The sequence below is a fragment of the Procambarus clarkii genome, chromosome 67 (assembly GCF_040958095.1).
Source record: "Procambarus clarkii isolate CNS0578487 chromosome 67, FALCON_Pclarkii_2.0, whole genome shotgun sequence".
Classification (NCBI taxonomy): domain Eukaryota; kingdom Metazoa; phylum Arthropoda; class Malacostraca; order Decapoda; family Cambaridae; genus Procambarus; species Procambarus clarkii.
The window spans coordinates 26,284,398-26,306,811 of NC_091216.1; the positions used below are offsets into that span (position 1 = coordinate 26,284,398).

General features: G+C 47.4%; 2 protein-coding genes across 3 annotated transcripts; both read left to right on the forward strand.

Moving 5' to 3' along the window:
- Window positions 1-303: 303 nt before the first annotated feature.
- Window positions 304-19,528, forward strand: LOC123767630 (uncharacterized protein DDB_G0283697). 2 transcript variants are annotated; one of them, XM_045757455.2, is made up of 12 exons: window positions 304-418; window positions 6,175-6,257; window positions 9,881-9,970; window positions 12,166-12,299; window positions 12,793-12,952; window positions 14,201-14,327; window positions 15,141-15,642; window positions 16,038-16,237; window positions 16,438-16,558; window positions 16,710-16,829; window positions 17,460-17,585; window positions 18,311-19,528. In XM_045757455.2, exons 2-12 carry the CDS (start codon window positions 6,176-6,178, stop codon window positions 18,428-18,430), a joined length of 1,782 nt encoding a protein of 593 aa, XP_045613411.1. In that variant the 5' UTR covers window positions 304-418; window position 6,175; the 3' UTR covers window positions 18,431-19,528. The 2 variants fall into 2 exon arrangements, with proteins under 2 accessions (XP_045613411.1, XP_069166645.1); XM_069310544.1 differs by lacking the exon at window positions 9,881-9,970 and having other exon boundaries at window positions 305-418; window positions 18,311-19,527.
- LOC123767497 (homeobox-like protein HDP1) lies at window positions 5,078-5,875 on the forward strand. The gene has a single exon (XM_045757182.1). The coding sequence runs from the start codon at window positions 5,078-5,080 to the stop codon at window positions 5,873-5,875; it is 798 nt and encodes a 265-aa protein (XP_045613138.1).
- Window positions 19,529-22,414: the final 2,886 nt, after the last annotated feature.

Genomic DNA, 22,414 nt, shown 5'->3' on the forward strand with positions numbered 1-22,414 from the left:
GATTGTTTCAAGCGCGGGTTGGACATGTATATGAGTGGGAGTGGGTGGTTATAGATAGGAGCTGCCTCGTATGGGCCAATAGGCCTTCTGCAGTTACCTTTGTTCTCATGTTCTTATGTAAGACATACGTGCGTTGAGTTGTGTATGTAGATGAGAAGAGCGTTGATCAGGTATGGTGCAAGGTTACAGATACTGCGGCGGGGAGGGTGGGTGTGTGGGGTGGTAGTGGGTGTGTGGGGTGGTAGTGGGTGTGTGGGGTGGTAGTGGGTGTGTGGGGAGGTAGTGGGTGTGTGGCGCGGAGGTGGTGGTCAGCCGGGAGTAGGTCAGCTGGGTGGCAGGGTTGAGCCGTAGTGGAAGGTCTTCCTCCACCTCACTGCCAGTAGCCAACTAGCAGCGGCCCTGAAAGAACGTTACACAAGTGAGTTTCCTGCGTCTGACTGGCTCTTTGTGTTGCGCCTGGCACTCCTCACTTGTTTCTTCATCTCGGCGGCGCACTACAACACTGTTTCAACCCGTTCTCTCATAGTTCTTCTAGTTTATAGCGTAACCGACCAGTACGTAACAAATGCGACGTTTTAGTAACTATTAAATCATCGTAATTTTGACGTTTCCTAAGCGTCGGACTCGATAGGTTAGAAATGTTCGTACAGTTCAGGTTAGGCAAAACAGTCGCATTTTTTACGGAGTGATAGATGAAGAGAACGGGCTGCTCAGGTATGGTCTACGGGTCTACTGTCACACACAAACATTATTTGATTTTCGTGTCCAAAGGAAATATTTATTTGGCCCCAAACTCGCCAATATTACCTATTTTGGCCAGACCGGTAATCCCTACCCCAGGCTCCAGGGGCCAGATTCACGAAGGTGTTACGCAAGCACTTACGAACGTGTACATCTTTCCTCAATCTTTGACGGCTTTGGTTACATTTATTAAACGGTTTACAAGCATGAAAACTTCCCAATCAACTGTTGTTATTGTTATAAACAGCCTCCTGGTGCTTCGGAGCTCATTAACTGTTTAATAATTGGAAACAAAGCCGCCAAAGATTGAGAAAAGATGCACACGTTCGTAAGTGCTTGCGTAAGTGCTTTCGTGAATCTGGCCCCAGGTGCTCAAGGTCACCAGCTGTCTCGTACTTGTCACTGAGTCCTAAGATCATTCATATAATGTTTATAAGACATATTGCAATGTAAACATCTTGGTGACGTATATGGTCAGACGGCGTGTGAGTGGTGCATGACTTGGTGACTTCTTCCTCCGCCCAGCTCAAGATTAGTCAGCAATTGAGATTCATGGCGAGAATATACACCACAAGTGGCGCGACGCCCTCGCAAGACGATAGCGCCTTGCAAGACGATAGCGCCTCGCAAGACGATAGCGCCTCGCAAGACGATAGCGCCTCGCAAGACGATAGCGCCTCGCAAGACGATAGCGCCTCGCAAGACGATAGCGCCTCGCAAGACGATAGCGTCGTCAGTCTGGTGATTGTGGTGGGAGATTCCGACGCTGCGAGAGTAGATAGTGATCCAGCCTGCTCCTCCCTCTCTCTCATGGGCATGTGTACCTTACCTTGAGGTTACCTTGAGGTGCTTCTGGGGCTTAGCGACCCCGCGGCCCGGTCGTCGACCAGGCCTCCTGGTTGCTGGACTGATCAACCAGGCTGTTGGACGCGGCTGCTCGCAGCCTGACGTATGAATCACAGCCTGGTTGATCAGGTATCCTTTGGTAGGATACATTATTTAGGATAGGATACATTATTTAACACGAGATATTCCTGGATTATGTATTACTGACTGGCACTATATCATCGCTTAGGATGATGGTACAAATGAAATGAGAAGTATTTTGGTAAAATCGTTTAAGATCGAGATGAGAAAATAAAACCATTTATTTTTGTTGGCATAATTTTACACATCAAAAATTAAATATCAAATATTATTATTACTGCATATGTGACATCGTATCTGTGAAGTCCGTGCTCACATATGCAGCAAAATCACTCTCGTAGATAAGTTTAGTGTGCAAAAGGTAAACATTACGATGGTTCAGATCCAGGGGCCAGATTCACGAAAGCACTTACGCAAGCACTTACGAATCTGAACATCTTTCCTCAATCTTTGGCGGCTTTGTTTACAATTATTAAACAGTTAATGAGCTGCGAAGCACCAGGAGGCTGTTTATAACAATAACAACAGTTGATTGGCAAGTTTTCATGCTTGTAAACTGTTTAATAAATGTAACCAAAGCCGTCAAAGATTGAGGAAAGATGTACACATTCGTAACTGCTTGCGTAAGTGCTTTCGTGAATCTGGCCCCAGGACTGGTGCCCGCCAAACACACACCGAAACTACGACGTTGGTACAACGTTCGAACAAGATTTAACACCTCCTAACCAGTTATAACAACCAATATAGCCAGTTGTAACAACGTTCTAATACGTCATAAACACGTTAAGCCAAGATGTAACAACTTTATTACAAGTTGTAACAAGCGGAAAATAGAGACAGTTTCGGATTGTGTTTCCAGCATGTGAGGTTGTTCCCACACGCGGGGCGACACAAGCAACACAATGGGAAGAAGTTTATTGTTTTTATTCCCTTACAAGATTACGTTATGCAGGCGATGAGTCACAATAACGTGGCTGAAGTCACAATCGACTTGAGAATGGTCCAGGACGGACCGAAACGTCGTCGTCCCTTCAATTTCTAGTGTGTGGTCTGGTCAAGATTACGTTAGTTTCAGGGCAAGTTTTGCGCACCAATAATATTCGACCGACAAGCGAACAACGGGGAAATATATCTTGACTTTGTCGATAGGAAAATCTTAGACGCTGCAAATTGTAGGTTATCGAGTGTGTGCACACGCAGGGTGCAGTCGCACCTCCACAGATCTCCAGTATCATCTATTGATACTGGTAATGGCTCAAAAGGGCCACCACTTACGGGCTATTCATGCCCGTGCCACCTTTTGGCTGGCTTAATCTTTATCAATCAATCAATCGAGTGTGTGCAATATACTGTCTTTTGTGATCCAGAGATTTAGTTACATGTTCTAGTAGAGACTTTTACTGCAGTTTATGTCTACTAAAGGGAGTACATTAACATAATGGTGCTCATGACAGTGGATGAGGTGACAGAGAAGAGTCCTGGCAGATTGATTGATTGATAAAGATTAAGCCACCTAAAAGGTGGCACGGGCATGAATAGCCCGTAAGTGGTGGCCCTTTTGAGCCATTACCAGTATCAAGAGCTGATACTGGAGATCTGTGGAGGTGCGACTGCACCCTGCGTGACGGGAGATGTCTCCCGTGTCAAAAGTGGGGAAGGCGAATACGAGTTCCTGGCGTTCATCTCTCACAGAGCAGCCCGTTCTCGCCAGCGTTCTCAACATCAAGAAACTATCGTACTAAAGTGCCCTTATCCTAACCTACCAGAGAACCCACACCCAGAAAACGGGACAGTATGTCAGTTGTAGTACGACAGCCTTCGGCCTTAAGTGACGTACACGTCAAAATGCGACGTGGTATTAGGACGACGTGTTGCACAGCGCGCGGAGCTCCGGGCGGTCCGAACTCTCACCGTAAGACATGAACACGAGGGTCGGAACACCCGCTCTGGAATCTTAGGCACGTGCGGTGTTCCTCGGGGCCAGACGACTGGAAGCGGGTGACCCACATCCGGAGGCGTTGGTCTCATCCCCTACTTCCTGCTGCGCCACCGTTACTCACTCCCAGCATTATTCCCACTTTGTCAGACACGTCTTGCAAGATGCTATCAACGCGGTATCAAATTCCGTTAAGATTTTTTTTTGTAAACGACTTATATATATGTATGTGTGTGTAAATCACGAAAAATAAACACGTGATTAAAAATGTGACAGTGTCAGACCACGGAGGAAAATTGAAACAGGAATTTCCTTAAGTACTCCTTCTGAAGATGTATTAATATACGAAAGTACTTAAGGAAATTCCCGTTTCAATTTTCCTCCGTGGTCTGACACTGTCATATATATATATATATATATATATATATATATATATATATATATATATATATATATATATATATATATATATATATATATATATATATATATATATATACTAAACCCACATACGGCGTTGTCGTGGATGATATTCAGGTCTCCCAGCAGAGCCGGCGCTGCCCAACAGGAGGTGGGAGCAGTGAGGGATTATAGTGTCACAGCTCCACTATGAGGGATGACTGGTAACTGCTATACCGGATGACTAATTGACTACCTTGTCAATATATAATACCTTGTTGAACATACAAATTTTGACCAAATTTCACAAATTCTCGAAAATAATTTCGTTTGCCTAACAAAGTTGTCATGATCATTCAAGGGTGTTATATTTAATGAAGGGAAAATACTGCTAAAACAATGGACTACTAAATAATGCACTACAAAAGGTACTCGAGAGACCTGCCGCCTGCACGATGCGGTACGACAATGTTTCCCGGGAGGAGCCAAGGTGGTGGCAACACAGATGTTCCTTCAGTGTTTTCTAGGTCAGTCGCTGGGCCCAGGACGCTGACCCCGGATGTTGAGAGGTCCCCTCCCGAGAGGCCCCCGGGAGAAGGAAGGGGGGGGGGGGTGGAGCCCAAGATGTGCCGAGGATGCGGTAGCGTGACCTCCTTCCCTAAATACCAAGTTGGAGGCTATTGTAGGTCCTTGGTACTAGGTACTTATTGCCTCCTTACGCCCGTCAGACTTTGCAAGAGCAAAGTTCAGTAGAACTTCGGTTTCAAATCTTTTTACCATGTCGTAGCTCAGTCGATTAAGGCAGCGTCTGGGATGCTCCCGGACGTAGGTTCGAATCCTCGTCACGACCCATGTTGAGTTGTTCATTTGCAAGAGCAAACAGTCTCAGGGTTTACCAGAGTGAGGAGAAGGATATTGCACACTCTTTTACTCCAGAACTGCTGTTATCACACACCTGTTTCAGGATTCCTTTGCCTTCCGTAGTATGAGGTACACATGGAGTAACTTAACGCGAGAAAACACAATTATGTATAGAACTTGTGTAAAAATAGATCACACAGTAGACGGTCGTACATGACCCTGGCAGCAGTGTCTGTAAACTGTGGCAACTGTGGTAGAGGCTTCGAGATCAACAGGTGCCACGAGCTCAACAGGTGCCACGAGCTCAACAGGTGCCACGAGCTCAACAGGTGCCACGAGCTCAACAGGTGCCACGAGCTCAACAGGTGCCACGAGCTCAACAGGTGCCACGAGCTCAACAGGTGCCACGAGCTCAACAGGTGCCACGAGCTCAACAGGTGCCACGAGCTCAACAGGAGCCACGAGCTCAACAGGTGCCACGAGCTCAACAGGTGCCACGAGCTCAACAGGAGCCACGAGCTCAACAGGTGCCACGAGCTCAACAGGTGCCACGAGCTCAACAGGTGCCACGAGCTCAACAGGTGCCACGAGCTCAACAGGAGCCACGAGCTCAACAGGTGCCACGAGCTCAACAGGTGCCACGAGCTCAACAGGAGCCACGAGCTCAACAGGTGCCACGAGCTCAACAGGAGCCACGAGCTCAACAGGTGCCACGAGCTCAACAGGTGCCACGAGCTCAACAGGTGCCACGAGCTCAACAGGAGCCACGAGCTCAACAGGTGCCACGAGCTCAACAGGAGCCACGAGCTCAACAGGTGCCACGAGCTCAACAGGTGCCACGAGCTCAACAGGTGCCACGAGCTCAACAGGAGCCACGAGCTCAACAGGTGCCACGAGCTCAACAGGTGCCACGAGCTCAACAGGAGCCACGAGCTCAACAGGTGCCACGAGCTCAACAGGTGCCACGAGCTCAACAGGTGCCACGAGCTCAACAGGTGCCACGAGCATTGATTACCAATTGCATTACCATTTCACTGTATAATTTTAAGTCAACCTTTTCAAAATCAAAATGGTTGAATGGGGAGAGAAGGAGCCTAATGCAATGACCCTGATAACTGGCGAGAGTTTGTTGAATGGTGTGATAACTAGTTAAAGAGTTTTGGGGGATAACTTGTGAATGGTGTGATAACTAGTTAAAGAGTTTTGGGGGATAACTTGTGAATGGTGTGATAACTAGTTAAAGAGTTTTGGGGGATAACTTGTGTGTGTGTATAGTGGAATGTTTAACCCATTGTTGTGTTGTTCCACAGGATGAGGTTAACGTGGTGGTTCCTGCTGGCGGGACTCCTGGCGGGGGTGACGGCTCAGCAGCACCAGAACCAGGCTCCTCAAGGTCAGTCTTTGTCAACATTCAGCACATGACAGAACATTCACACCACTACACAGCACTCACCCCTACTGTAGCAGTGAGGGAACCACTACCTGTAGCAGTGAGGGAACCACTACCTGTAGCAGTGAGGGAACCACTACCTGTAGCAGTGAACTCACTACCACACTCACCAGTCGCCGCCACCACCATCACCACACTCACCACTAACCACCACATTCACCACACCACCACCACACTCACCACCACCACACGAGTAAGTGGAGAATCAGCCGACAGTCAGCACCACTCGGTCAAGAGACTTGTATTAAACACTTCAACTACTTCACACATGCAGATTGTAAGTCACAATAACGGGGCTGAAAAGTAAATCCCCCCCCCCCCCAGCAACCCACACATCTGAAAATAAACGATGTGACGACGTTTCGGTCCACGTGGACCACCTGGACCTGTAGCCAGACTTGCTAATGGTCCAGAACCGACCGAAACGTCGTCACCTGATAATGATCCAAGACGGACAAGAACGTCTTCAATTCCTCTTATTTTCAGACGATTGGGTTGGGCGTCTTAAATTTCAGACCCCAGCTACGGACCCACATCACGTCTGGGAAGATCTCAATGACCTCAAGTATAAACATCGTGACCACTCGAGGTGACTGTGTGTGTTACGCCCCGGGGAGAACAGGGCTACAGCGGCGTTAGAACATATATACTTGGTCTTGAACCCCCCTGTAGAAGGGGGGGTTCTACAGGGGGGAGGGGGGTTCTACAGGGGGGTGGGAGGGGGGGAAGCTCTTGGGAGGGGGGGGGGGGAGATCGTGGTAGTGAGTATCTCTTATCCTGCTAACACGAGTCAGAATTAATCTTTTCCTTACTCACCTGAGTAGATAAACACATACCAACTCTCTTGGTCACGGGAGACATATCCCGTCACGCAGGGTGCAGTCGCACCTCCACAGACCTCCAGTATCATCTATTGATACTGGTAATGGCTCAAAAGGCCCACCACTTACGGGCTATTCATGCCCGTGCCACCTTTTGGGTGGCTTAATCTCCATCTTCATCTCTCTTGGTCAGTGGTGAGAGTCGTGGACACAACACGGCTAGTTCACACGCACGCGGTTTCATAACCCGCTTAATGCATTAGATAAACTAATGTGATTACTACTAAAGGTTGCTTATTTAATGTCAACATCAGATATAGGATGAAGTAGACTTTGCAAACTGTTAGTTTACCAGTACTGACCATGATTGGATAATCCAGGGGGGTAGAAATAGCCTAAGCTACTCTATCCCTTTATGATGTATTTCTTGCTTATCTTAATAAACATACTTGAACTTGAATTGGATAATCCTACTAACACGTTTGCAACCTAATAATGGGATGTACATCAAATCACTAGTAGTACCCTAGTGAGTGTTTTACTAAATTCATCTTTGGGAGAGCCGGTTGGCCGAGCGGACAGCACGCTGGGCTTGTGATCCTGTGGTCCTGGGTTCGATCCCAGGCGCCGGCGAGAAACAATGGGCAAAGTTTCTTTCACCCTATGCCCCTGTTACCTAGCAGTAAAATAGGTACCTGAGTGTTAGTCAGCTGTCACGGGCTGCTTCCTGGGGGTGGAGGCCTGGTCGAGGACCGGGCCGCGGGGACACTAAAGCCCCGAAATCATCTCAAGATAACCCCAAGAAGATTGGGAGAGGTCTCTATGAAGGGGAACTGAGTGGTTGTGGTCGCTCTATGCTCTATCACTGGGGCTGTTTCTGCCTCTATGATAATTTAACGTCTGTTCTGCTATCACTTCTCGCTCCACCAGAAGTGGCCCCCCCCCCCCACTTGGGCTGGACGGTAGAGCGACGGTCTCGCTTCATGCAGATCGGCGTTCAATCCCCGACCGTCCAAGTGGTTGGACACCATTCTTTCACCCTCCGTTCCATCCCAAATCCTTATCCTGACCCCTTCCCAGTGTTATATAGTCGTAATGGCTTGGCGCTTTCCCTTGATAATTCCTTCCTTCCTTCCTTCTGGCTCTATGATATGTTTAATGTGTGCCCTGTGCCATACCATGATGGCACAGTGCCTCAAGCCTCACATCAGGGAGATATCATGCTTTGTACAATGAAAACCGCCCCGCGCTTCGCCAGCGATATGTAACCACACACCTTTAAGTTTAGATTTAGGAAAGACTTGGGTAAATACTGGTTCGGTAACAGGGTTGTTGATTTGTGGAACCAATTACCGCGTAACGTGGTGGAGGTGGGGTCCCTCGATTGTTTCAAGCGCGGGTTGGACATGTATATGAGTGGGATTGGGTTGTTATAGATAGGAGCTGCCTCGTATGGGCCAATAGGCCTTCTGCAGTTGCCTTTGTTCTTATGTTCTTATGTTCTTACCTGGGTTCTCGAACCACCACACACCTGGGTTCGTACCCTGGCCGGGGAGGGACGACTAGGGCGCACAATCCTTAACTGTACGCCTCTCTTCACCCAGCAGTAATTGGGCACCCGGTTGTTAAACGATTGGCGGGGTTCGTGTCCCAGGGAAAACTAGTGGGTAAGACTTGTCATGAACGACGGGACGGACAAGCTGGCAGCCTGCTGACAGGATTTTTGAAACCACATTCGTGTGAGAGCGTAGTTTTTACCAACCAGTGGCCAGATTCACGAAGCAGTTACGCAAGCACTTACGAACCTGTACATCTTTTCTCAATCTTTGGCGGCTTTGTTTCCAATTATTAAACAGTTATAATGAGCTCCGAAGCACCAGGAGGCTGTTTATAACAATAACAACAGTTGAATGGTAAGTTTTCATGCTTGTAAACTGTTTAATAAATGTAACCAAAGCCGTTAAAGATTGAGGAAAGATGTACTCGTTCGTAAGTGCTTTCGTAAGTGCTTTGGTGAATCTGGCCCCAGGAGTTTCAGCTGTAAACACAAAGTTTATAGTATGGGAATACAAGCCCATTTCAGAAGTCTGGTTGACTTGGTTTTAATTGTTGTGATATTCGAAGCGTTTAGAACTAAGCTTCTGCTTCCTAAGCTTTTATTTCTGTCTTAAGTCACTCCTTGACACTTACAAGGAAGAACCCCCAAGGTCTTATCACATGACAGACAGACATCATAGAAACATGACAGACAGCACGGACAACCACAATAACAACTGCAAGCAAAACACACACACACACACACACACACACACACACACACACACACACACACACACACACACACACACACACACACACCACACAAGTGAAAGAACTTTTTTAGTGTCAGAGTGGTTGACAAATGGAATGCATTAGGAAGTGATGTGGTGGAGGCTGACTCCATACACAGTTTCAAGTGTAGATATGACAGAGCCCGATAGGCTCATGAATCTGTACACCTGTTGATTGACGGTTGAGAGGCGGGACCAAAGAGCCAGAGCTCAACCCCCGCAAACACAACTAGGTGAGAACTAGGTGAGTACACACACACACACACACACACCCACACACACACACACACACACACACACACACACACACACACACACACACACACACACACCCAGCCCTCCACCACAGAAAACTGTAACATCCCACACGGCTGGACATCAAGGGAAGGGAATACTCAAACATTTTGGTTTTCAGGGCGTAGCTTGCGCAAGTCCACAGTGATACACCTGATCTCCCAGCCCAGCCAGGAGGTGAAGAGCCGCAGGGTACATCAGGACCGTCTGGGTACGACACACTTCCCTTCTTCCCCTTCCAGACTCCTTGCATGCTCTCTCCACACTCTCCCTCTCTCTCCCTCACAAGGACCTTGCATGCTCTCTCCACACTCTTCCCTCTCTCTCTCCCTCATGGGGCTCTTGCATGCTCTCTCTTCCAACTCTCCTCACCTCCACTACTTCCCTGCTTCGGGATCTGAGACCCGCTTCAGCCTTACAACAAGTGTAGATGAACAATTATGCAGACAACAAGCCAATAGTGTGGCTGCACAAATAACCCAACGCACATAATGTACACACACACACACACACACACACACACACACACACACACACACACACACACACACACACACACACACACGCACACGCACACACCTTTCCCATCTGTACTGTTGAGTGCTTCTGCAGCTTGGCATGTTCCACTGTCGCACCACTAACATCAATGGAACATTCTAACGAATTTACGAAACGCGTTTGATATGTTTGACTGCTGGAGACTAGCGCGGGGAACCACACACCGCCGGTTGTTACTTAACGACCAATTACTGGTATATATATATATATATATATATATATATATATATATATATACATATATATATATATATATATATATATATATATGGTCATTAACCCGAGAGTCGTCAGTCATCGCAATGGAAGCGAGAGGTCATCAATCATTTTGTAAATGGTCACTAGCCCGTCGTTATGTAAAGCGGGTCATCGGTTATTACGTAGCTTAGGTTATCAACAGTCATCACCCCGGAAGGTCATCGAGTCATCACCGGGAAAGTCGTCAATATAGGCAGTCGTCGCTATACTGTGCTCGCCTATCATATAGGGATATACTCAGCTTCTCAGTATATATACATTAAGAGTTTATACAGGAAGATTATATATATATATATATATATATATATATATATATATATATATATATATATATATATATATATATATGTCGTACCTAGTAGCCAGAACTCACTTCTCAGCCTACTATTCAAGGCCCGATTTGCCTAAGAAGCCAAGTTTTCCTGAATTAATATATTTACTATAATTTTTTTCTTATGAAATGATAAAGCCACCCTTTTCTCTATGTATGAGGTCAATTTATTTTTATTGGAGTTAAAATTAACGTAGATATATGGCCGAACCTAACCAACCCTACCTAACCTAACCTAACCTATATTAATAGGTAAGGTTAGGTTAGGTAGCCAAAAAAAGCTAGGTTAGGTTAGGTTAGGTAGGTTAGGTAGACGAAAAAACATTAATTCATGAAAACTTGGCTTATTAGGCAAATCGGGCCTTGAATAGTAGGCTGAGAAGTGCGTTCTGGCTATTAGGTACGACATATATATATATATATATATATATATATATATTATATATATGATTTTGTGATTGACGATCACAAAACACTGATCATTTTATGCGGAAAATCCACAGAGAAATATGAAATGAGGTGAACGTTTCGGCTTTGTTAAAGCCTTTGTCAACACCAGACTGGTCAGTCTGGTGTTGACAAAGGCTTTAACAAAGCCGAAACGTTCACCTCATTTCATATTTCTCTGTGGATTTTCCGCATATATATATATATATATATATATATATATATATATATATATATATATATATATATATATATATATATATATATATATATATATATATATATAATATCGGCGTTAATAAGCCTCCAGAGGTCGACAGGTCTTATAGGCTCAACACCAAGGGCTATCATCACGACCAGAGATGAGAGAGAGAAAGCATACGAATGCACGTAGTTGTAACTAGTTCCCCCTATACCTTCCTCATCCTCAAATACATTCACAAAATCTATAAAATACAATAAAATACAATAAACAGAGGGATAAGACCACTCCCTGTCATTTTAGTTCCGTCTGGGTCTTCAAAACTGTCTTGAGGATTTCAAGACAGTGGGTATAAATAAAGTATATTAAAGTATATTAAATTTATAATTTAAAGTATAAATTAACTCATGTTGCTGGTGTAGTATATATATATATATATATATATATATATATATATATATATATATATATATATATATATATATATATATATATATATATATAATGAAATTTTTTCCATATAAAATGTAGATTTTCTATATAGTTTACAGATATGCAACAAAGTTTGCAATGTAATAATGTATTTAATGAGTTTACCTCATGATTGCAGATGCCATTGCTGGGCTGGCGTCTGCGGGTCAGCCCGGAGCCAGGGCGGACGACGCCGCCTCCCATGCGGTCAACGCCTCCCTCCACCTGGGCGTCATTGATGCTGTGGGCGGCGTGGTGGCCGCTCTCACTCCCGTAAGTATCCCTCACCACCGCGTCTCTCCTCTCTCACCTCTCCCTGAGGTAAAAAAAAGCATCACCAACTCTGTACTCGACTCCAAAACTGTACCGTCATAACTCCTTCAAGGATAAAGTATCTGTGTTGCTTATAACAACTACTCTGTCACACCATGTTCATGTGATCCAACACACGACGTTGTAACGAGACGATAACTTACTCGATATCGTGTTACTCAAGTTATCACGATACTGAGGAAGTTACTCGAACTTACTCGAATACAGTGTGAAAATATTAAGGCACTGAATGGACTCGAACTCGTGTCCCCTGGCATCCAATGAACACGCACCACGACGGCTGATCTTCCAGTAACACAACCCTCCAGGGACGCGAGTTACCAGCCCATCGAGCTGCTTCAATATTTCCTCATTTATATACATATAAATAGTCCCCCGTGTTGCGAATACTGGAATGTGGGCGCCGTGCATGATACAACTCTTCCCTCCACAGGAGAAACAGGAGCCCCTCCAGGGAGGAGCGAAGAGCGACGATGAGAGTGGGGAACCCGCCACCACCATGTCCACTGGGGAGCCTCCACTGGCCGAGGGACAAGACAACGGTTCCACTGTCGTAACCACTGAGGAGGAGCAGCAGCAGCAGCCCGTCGAGAGTGAGTCCTGAGGGAGAGAGAAACATCTCACCTGTCAAAAATATCGTTCAAAAAGATTGATGGATGAAGATTAAGCCACCACAAGAGGTGGCACGGGCATGAATAACCCGTAGGGGGGGGGAGATGTTTGGAGTGAATGTGGTCTTTGGTCGTGTAACATCTTCAAATGTCTCTGGGGGGCCCTCTGCCCCCAAAGGGAGGCTGGAGAAGGGTGAAACATGACCCTGACGGAGGCAAGTGGGTGAGGCGTGGGAAAGGTGAGGTAAGGGAGCTTCACAGGATGGATTACATTATGAAGGAAAACGGGAAATGTAGTCACCATTTGGTCATCATTTGGTCCGGGAGACATCTCCCGTCACGCAGGGTGCAGTCGCACCTCCACAGATCTCCAGTATCATCTATTGATACTGGTGATGGCTCAAAAGGGCCACCACTTACGGGCTATTCATGCCCGTGTCACGTTTTGGGTGGCTTAATCTTCATCAATCAATCGAAATGTAGTGTGAGGGGGGGGGGGGGGGGGGTGGCATGTAAATTATGAGACGGACATTCCAAGGGAAGAGCACCAGTCATTGTCAGAAACTCCTTCCTGGCGTTTATGACGCAGGTTGACCACTGCTGCTGTATACGTGGGAGAGACCAACTCCCGGACACTGGCATCACTAGAGGTCATCTCTAGTGATGACCTCTAGTCATCACTAGAGATGTTAAGCTCTCCCACCACCATGGAAGTGAGACGAACTGCGTGGTTCAGAATGTTCGGTAATATGTTTATTGCTTGTGATGTGTGTCTATGTGTGTATTAACACGATGTACTGAACGGGGTGAGAATAGCTTGAACTACCTCATCCCTTCTTGAGGTTATCTTGAGATGATTTCGGGGCTTTAGTGTCCCCGCGGCCCGGTCCTCAACCAGGCCTCCACCCTCAGGAAGCAGCCCGTGACAGCTGGCTAACACCCAGGTACCTATTTTACTGCTAGGTAACAGGGGCATAGGGTGAAAGAAACTCTGCCCAATGTTTCTCGCCGGCGCCTGGGATCGAACCCAAGACCACAGGATCACAAGTCCAGCGTGCTGTCCGCTCGGCCGACCGGCTCCCTTTGTGTGTATTTTACCTCAATAAACATATTTCAATTTCAACTGCTTAGAGATGGCAACAGTAACATAGCAGGAGAAATACAAAACCCAAAATGGCGATATTTTCTTCTTGTAACTTCCCCTTCCCCCTCGTTTTGTCTTCCCTACAGAGAGGCCGATGACCAAGAAGGAACTCAAGTCCGTGCAGAAGTACAACGGGGCCGCCGACCAGGTCCTCAAGGTGCTGTCGGAGGCCATGAAGAAGGTGGAGCCGCTGCCCATCACAGTAGATGAAGAGTAAGTTGTCTTCTTTCTCCAGAGGAGTCTACGGACGCCAGTTGTTGTTATAGATTCAGCTACTCGGATCAAGTTCCAAGTAGCACGGGCTATGGTGAGCCCGTAACTTACCAGGAGCGGGGCAAGAAGCACGGGCTATGGTTAGTTAGCCTCGTGGACGGGAGATGTCTCGGACGCCAGTATTCACATCAATTCTTATGAGGTCGGATAGACGGGGCCGGGGGGGCGGGGGGGGGGGGGGGGGGGGTTGGAAGGGGTTGGTGGGAGGTTGGAATGGAGGGGAAAGGGGGAGGGGGGTGTATCTCAGGACGTAAGAATAATCCATAACTCACAATTTGTGACTTATGGGTCGATTGCGCACTATTATCCCCCCCCCCCCCGTCCCCTTTCCTGACCTAAGGGTCAAGCTCGCATCTGAAACCTTTTGGATATCAAATTGTTATTAGACTTAATACTGATGTTGATATCATGTTTATCATCAATGTTATCGAGCATCTTACTACAATACCGTAGCATCTCATAAAAGGTGAAGGAAAGACCCAATAAATGTATACTATTAATATAATATAACTGTATAATATTAGTATATTTTGGTAGCAGTCTTCCCTGTAGACATATTTTATTAAGTATGTCTTTTTCGGTCATATTTAATAATATATGTCTACAAGTGTATAATTATACACTTACGCGTGTATTGGGTCGTTCCTTCAGCTTCCTTAACGGTCTCCTTATCCTCAACGTCGCTACCATCTTAATTATCACAGTGCATTGTAATTGTGACCCAAAATCAACACGTTATCTTCCTCTCACCAGGACGCTGAGAATTCTGGAAGAAGCCGAGCCAGAGACCGGGCCGGAGAGCGACATTGAACCCGAAGAGGAAGCACACAAATCCAGAAGAAAGAAGAAGAACAAGAACAAGAGGAGGAAAGCCAACAAGAACGGCGGGAAATCCGACTTGGAACAATCCGAGACGACAACAAATAACAAGAACAAAAACAAAGACGGTGATGAGGTAGAGGATAATAATAAGCGACGAAGGAAGAACAAGAACAGGAAGAACAAGAATAAGAACAAGAACAAGAACAAGGACAAGGACACTGAGGGCCAAGATGCAGTACAAGAAGCCGAGGAGACGGAGCCGGAGGTCGCTGAGGCGGACTCGATTCCCAAGCTACACAACAAAGGAAAAGGCAAGAACAAGCGGAACAAGAACAAGAGGAAGAAGAACAAGAAGAACAAGAACAAAGGGGCGTCGACCCGAGATGCGAAGGCTATGAAGGATGACGAAGAGGTCGAAGAGGATTATCAAGAGGTAAGACTTCAGAGTAACTGGTCGAATGTGATTCCTCTTCCTCTCTCTCTCTCTCTCTCTCTCTCTCTCTCTCTCTCTCTCTCTCTCTCTCTCTCTCTCTCCCTCCCTACCTCTCACCTTCCTTCCCTCCCTCTCTGGTAAGGTAAACATGGAGAGGTTTGGTACCACCAACACCCGGACGGACAGCGGCTATACAGACACTCAACTTACAGACCCTAAGTTCAGGTTTCTTTAGCGAGAATAATTATCGTGTCACGAGAGTGAGTGTGTGTGTGTGTGTGTGTGTGTGTGTGTGTGTGTGTGTGTGTGTGTGTGTGTGTGTGTGTGTGTGTGAAGATGGGGAGGCGGGAAGGATGTCATAATTCGAAGATAATATTTGATGTTACTTTTGACAGGAGGAAGACAGCTTGGTGGAAGGTCGCCGCACAGGAGACAAGGGCAACAAGAAGCACGCCAAGGGCAAGAAGGGGAACAAGAAGAATAAGAAGAACAGGAAGCACAAGAAGAACAAGGGCAAGAAGAACAAGAATAAGAACAAGAATAAGAACAAGAACAAGAGCCGCTCAGAAACTCTGGATTTCGAGGAGAGAGAAGAGTGAGTCGGGTCCCATGTTGTGTTCTCTGGCCTTAATATCCGCGTCACCTCTATAGTGACCGCTTCTCTGATCCTTTCATGGCCATCATGGCACAGCCGGTAGTGTGTGTGTATACCCTCAGGAGTCCAGGGTTGCAGGTTCGATCCCATTACATCACTTCAATATATTCTCACGCATCATTTTCTCCCTCGTTCCGTAGCTCCGGTCCCGTCCTGCCCACGCAAGAGGAGACGGAATCCGCTAACGCCAAAGTCACAGGCCTCAGTCGCCTGACCCGAAGTGGAGACGTCAGAGTCGATCTGTCCGGTAACCACGCTCAGGTAGGTCCTCCTCTTCCTGGTGGGGGTAACACCCAACCCGCGAGAATTTGACCATTCTGTACCAATGAAATTGCACAAGAGAACGGGGCCAAAAGTCAGTGGCGCAACCTCTCGTTCGCTCCCGAATGACGCGCGGTTTTCTGTCTTGCAGTTCGAAGCGACGTTCCGAGTGGGTCCTCTGAGCTTCCAGTTGACGGATAAGGCCCGCGCGCTGGCTAAGACCCAGGTCTCCACCAGCCTCGACGCCCGCGCCCTCTTCAAGGTCAAGACGGTAAGTGGTTCTTTCTCTGTGCTGGCCCGCCATGACACCGAAAACTAATGCAGGGTGGAAATAAGGAGAAGGGAATCCATAAGAGGGAGGAAGGGAATCCAAAAGACGGAGGAACGGAATCCAAAAGAGGAAGAGAATCCAAAAGAGGGGGAGGGGAGGGAATCCTATTTCCTCATGAAATTTTCCCTGTAGCACAGTGGTCTACGTCCTCGGCCCACAACCGAGGGACCCGGCTTCAATCCCAGGGCAGAGCAGAAACAGTTGGGCACGTTACCTTTTAATCATCTGATGCCGCTGTTCACCTAGCAGTTACATAGATACCTCGGAGTTAGGCAACTCTTAAGGGGGTTGCATCCTGGGGAAAAATCAGTAGTTGAAGTGGGGGTAACCTTGATAAGTCTACACGCAGGCTTCCTGTCCCCGACATTGGGAATTATTAAGGAATTATTACTCAATTATTATTAAGAAATTATTACTCGATTATTATTGAGGTATTATTATTAATTTAATTTAATTATTAAGGAATTAGTTATTAAGGAATTATTAAGGAATCAGTTATTAAGGAATCAGTTATTAAGGAATTAATTATTTGTTATGCAATTAATTATTAATTGACGAACTATTAATTAGGTTCGTGGACGAGACAAGATCAAGCTCTTGAAGTTGGAAGTGGTGGACCTGTCTCCTGAGCAGGTGACCGTGTCCCGCTCTGACCTGACCTTTGACCCCGAGGTGGTCTCCGCCGCCCAGCAACTGGTTCGTACATCACCTGTTTGTCCCTTTTGTACCCTAGTGGTGTGTACCTAGTAGTGCGAGGCTCGTGGTCTGGCGGCTCGGGCTGACCGTCGCTAGGGTTGCTCTTACCCCTTCGGTATCTATGGAAGAGGCGGAACCAAGGAGCTTAAGGTCAACCCCCCTGCAAGCATTGTTTGGCTAGTACAGGAAGGTGGACGTCTCCCGTGCTAATAATACGTCTTAGGTCCAAAACCCCCCAAAAATGTTGAATTTCTCTTAGATAATTTAGCGGGTGTCAGCCTAGTCAACCCCCTGTGCTAGCCAGAGGTCCTAGATCACGGGTAAGCAACTCTTGGCTGACATGCCAAGTATGGCGCGTGTGCCAAGGGTTCCCCATTCCTGTCCGACACCTGACTTGGCCGCTGACTTGTGAAACATTGATAACTAGATATTGACTCTAGATAAGGAGTCGTCAGCCTTCAAGTACCTTCAAGATGCCTTTTACCCTTAAGCTGTCTGACGTAAAGACCAAAGCATAGACTAAAGGAATAACACCCATTTTCTATACTTTAGACGCCTAACTTATCAAAACTTATTACCCCAAACAAACAAAAAGATACAGTTTAATCTCTATTCAATTCTTTAGGGGCAAAGAATTTAATGTAGACCGAGTCATAAATGTGAACTTGTGACGTGATCCAGATCTTATGGATTAAGTAAACCAGTTTCCCATTTTCCTGTTACAGGTTGTTGGAGCGGTCGACGCGCCTCGCGTTGGTCGCATCCTGGCCCAGGAGCTGGAGCAGATCTTCAGGGAGGAGGACATTGTCCAGAACCTCGGGGATCACCCGCTCCTCAAGAACTAACTCTCAGCTCCGTCGTTTTAAGAAGACCCTTCCAAGTCTTGCCGTGTATGATGTTTTCATTGTCAACACATTCTAACACTCAGGTTGTGCGTGTCCATGCGTGCGTGTCCCGCTGTACAGGTGGAGCCAGGGGACGTGTCTATGCGTGTCCCACCGTATAGTGGAGCGTGAGCACGTGTCCGTGTGTCTATCCCTCTGGACCATCTCGTTTCAGAGGGAAATAATTATTGGTATGAAAGTGCATTACCAGTGTTTCTGTACTACACATAACTGTTTGTATTAACCTGCTGCCATAGCCAAAGACGCAGTGCGTTCTTCTTTATCCGCGCTGCTTGAGAGCGCCGGCCAGCGACTCTACGCCGGCCAGCGACTCTACGCCGGCCAGCGACTCTACGGCGGCCAGCGACTTACGCCGGCCAGAGACGCCACGCTCACTGGTAGACAGGAACGGAAGCTTGAGGCCATAGACAGAGTCGCGGTCATCCTCTCCGTGTTTTATAATCCTCTAGACCCTCTTCAGTATTGTATAAGGTCAATGAAGTTAGACAATCACGACGGCGTCCACGCTAAAAAGCTTTCTGTGCCAAAGCTGTTGCTGCGGAAACTGAGTGTGTCGAAGCTGGTGATTGGTGAAGAAGTTGGTCATACTGAAGAGGATGCTGAGGAGACGGGCGAAGCCTGGCCCCAGGCCGGGCTCGGGGGATAGTAGAACAACTGAAATCCTCTTCAGGTATACTCCAGGTGTACCCGGCGTCTCACTCCCTGGCAACTTCCCCCCACCACCAGATATAAATCTAATTTCGTTATTCTCCGCACCCATACACCCGGCTGAGGGCCGTGTACAGCTCCGTCCAGATGGCGGCGGCGGCGGCGGCGGCCACCTGGCCCTGCGAAGTAGAGACATAGCCTCTCATCCTCATTAAAATAACCCACTCACCTAATCATCCCTAATTGCCACATAATTACCCCCGTGTAAATAGTGTGACAGGTCACCACCCTCCCACATATCACAAGTCTCTTTGTTATTTATTGCTAATTTATATTATGTGTATAATGGCTCTGGCATTCACGAGGCAATTAAACATTGATTAAAAAACATGTGTTTCAGTGATCCTTTTTTTTAAAAGCAATGAGGGTTGGCCGTCAGGGCACGGGCTTGACCCGGGGGTCAAGAAAACTCCCAGTTTGGGTATTATACAGGGCGTCCTAGTCCAAGCCACCACGGGAGACATCTCCCGTCACGCAGGGTGCAGTCGCACCTCCACAGATCACCAGTATCAGCTCTTGATACTGGTAATGGCTCAAAAGGGCTACCACTTACGGACTATTCATGCCCGTGCCACCTCTTGGGTGGCTTAATCTTCATCAATCAATCAATCCAAGAAACGACACCCTCCTGCCCAGTCTTTAAAGTTACCTTCAGTATGCAGCAATGTGAACCATTCAAATGATAAACCTGAAACTCGAAGCCACAAATGGCACCCACGTGGAAAGAACGCGAGCTAACGGCACATCCTAGGATGGATTGATGAACAGACCACACACTAGAAATTGAAGGGACGACGACGTTTCGGTCTGTCCTGGACCATTCTCAAGTCGATTGTCGACTTGAGATTGACAACAATCGACTTGAGAATGGTCCAGGACGGACCGAAACGTCGTCGTCCCTTCAATTTCTAGTGTGTGGTCTGGTCAACATACTTCAGCCACGTTATTGTGACTCATCGCCTGCATTGATTGATGAAGATTAAGCCAGCCAAAAGGTGGCACGGGCATGAATAGCCCGTAAGTGGTGGCCCTTTGGAGCCATTACCAGTATCAATAGATGATACTGGAGATCTGTGGAGGTGCGACTGCACCCTGCGTGACGGGAGATGTCTCCCGTGACTTCCTAGGAAGTATGTATTATATATATAAATGTGTATGTGTATGTGTATGTGTATGTGTATGTGTATGTGTAGTGGTGGGGGGTGTGATTCTCGTCAACAGATACATATACCAGGGGGGAGAATTTTTCATGGGACCGAGTAACAAGATGTCAACCACTTGGGCTGGACGGTAGAGCTACGGTCTCACTACATGCAGGTCGGCGTTCAATCCCCGACCGTCCGAGTGGTTAGCCACCATTCCTTTCCCCACCGTCCCATCCCAAGTCCTTATCCTTATCCTTATCCAAGTGCTATAAAGTCGTTGTGGCTTGGCGCTTTCCCCTGATAATTAAAAAAAAGATGAATAATAATGATTTATGATAGTAATTGAATTGACTATATATGATCTGGTGGATGTATATGATGAATTGACTATATGATCTATAAATAGGATGAGGAAAGACGTGACTAAATACTGGTTCAGAAACAGATTTGAGGGTTTATGAATAATATTGACAGTTAACATAGTAATAATTATGTAAAATAATAATTAATAACAAAATTATTACAATTATTAATATAATAGAGGTGGGGGGCGCTGAATTATTTCAAGTGTAGGACACACACACTTATATATAAGTGAGTCGACTTGTATTATAAGTAGGAGTTGCCTCGTACGGGCCAACTGATCTCTCTCTGAAAAGAAAAAACTTGTGCAATTTTCCTTTGTAATGTCCTCACCATTGTGGCCTCCGTGGCCCTAGTGTGGCCTCCGTGGCCCTAGTGTGGCCACCGTGGCCCTAGTGTGGCCACCGTGGCCCTAGTGTGGCCTCCAAGCAGGCACTGGTGCCTTGGTGTCCCGTAGGGTGCAAGGTTAGTCGCCACCAATATCACTACTTTATCAGCAGGGGTCTGAGTGCCTGTGTCCACCCCCCCCCCCCCTCTCTCTCTCTCTCTCTCTCTCTCTCTCTCTCTCTCTCTCTCTCTCTCTCTCTCTCTCTCTCTCTCTCTCTCTCTCCCCCTCCCTCCCTCCCTCCCTCCCTCCCTCCCTCCCTCCCTCCCTCTCCCTCTCTCTCTCTCTCTCTCTCTCTCTCTCTCTCTCTCTCTCTCTCTCCCCCTCCCTCCCTCCCTCCCTCCCTCCCTCTCCCTCTCTCTCTCTCTCTCTCTCTCTCTCTCTCTCTCTCTCTCTCTCTCCCCCTCTCTCCCCCTCTCTCCCCCTCCCTCCCTCCCTCCTTCCCTCCCTCCCTCCCTCCCTCCCTCCCTCCCTCTCTCTCTCCCTCCCTCCCTCCCTCCCTCCCTCCCTCCCTCCCTCTCTCTCTCTCTCTCTCCCTCTCTCTCTCTCTCTCTCTCTCTCTCTCTCTCTCTCTCTCTCTCTCTCTCCCTCTCTCTCTCCCTCTCTCCCTCCCTCTCTCTCTCTCTCTCTCTCTCTCTCTCTCTCTCTCTCTCTCTCTCTCTCTCTCCCTCTCTCTCTCCCTCTCTCCCTCTCTCTCTCTCTCTCTCTCTCTCTCTCTCTCTCTCTCTCTCCCTCTCTCTCCCTCTCTCTCTCTCTCTCTCTCTCTCTCTCTCTCTCTCTCTCTCTCTCTCTCCCTCTCTCTCTCTCCACCCTCCCACACCAACACAAACACGCCAACACAATGCCCCAAGGCAGGACATCACACAACAAAGGTGGTACGGTGTTTAGTGTTGACTACAGCATAGAATAAAGGGAACTTTACCCCCCCACCACCCTACCCCCCAAACTTGACACCTTTATGCATGGTGCCACCCACAACAGCTGCCACTCACCCTGCCATTGACCACACGACTCACCACACTCAAACTTCCGCCCCAATTCCGCCGAACATCCAGCTTGATGAAAGTGTTCAAACAGCGTCGAACTCATCATCAGAGCGACGGTCTCGTGTTCTGCAGGTCGGCGTTCAATCCCCGACCGTTCAAGGGGTTGGGCACCATTCCTTCCCTCCCGTCACATCCCAAATCCTTATCCGTAGCAGCTGTCTAACTCCCAGGTACCTATTTACCGCTAGGTGAACAGGGGCTTCACGGTGAAAGAAACTCTGCCCGATTTGTTTCTGCCTCTGCCAGGGATCGAACCGGGACCCTTAGGAATAAGACT

What these genes read in the sequence shown, in the direction of transcription:
- LOC123767497 (XM_045757182.1), top strand. Translation starts at nt 5,078, where the DNA reads ATGACCCTGGCAGCAGTGTCTGTAAACTGTGGCAACTGTGGTAGAGGC.
- LOC123767630 (XM_045757455.2), top strand. Translation starts at nt 6,176, where the DNA reads ATGAGGTTAACGTGGTGGTTCCTGCTGGCGGGACTCCTGGCGGGGGTG. An exon ending in GGTACATCAGGACCGTCTGG is followed by an intron (nt 9,971 to 12,165) that starts GTACGACACACT and finishes TCATGATTGCAG; the next exon opens with ATGCCATTGCTGGGCTGGCG. An exon ending in TGTCCGGTAACCACGCTCAG is followed by an intron (nt 16,559 to 16,709) that starts GTAGGTCCTCCT and finishes TCTGTCTTGCAG; the next exon opens with TTCGAAGCGACGTTCCGAGT.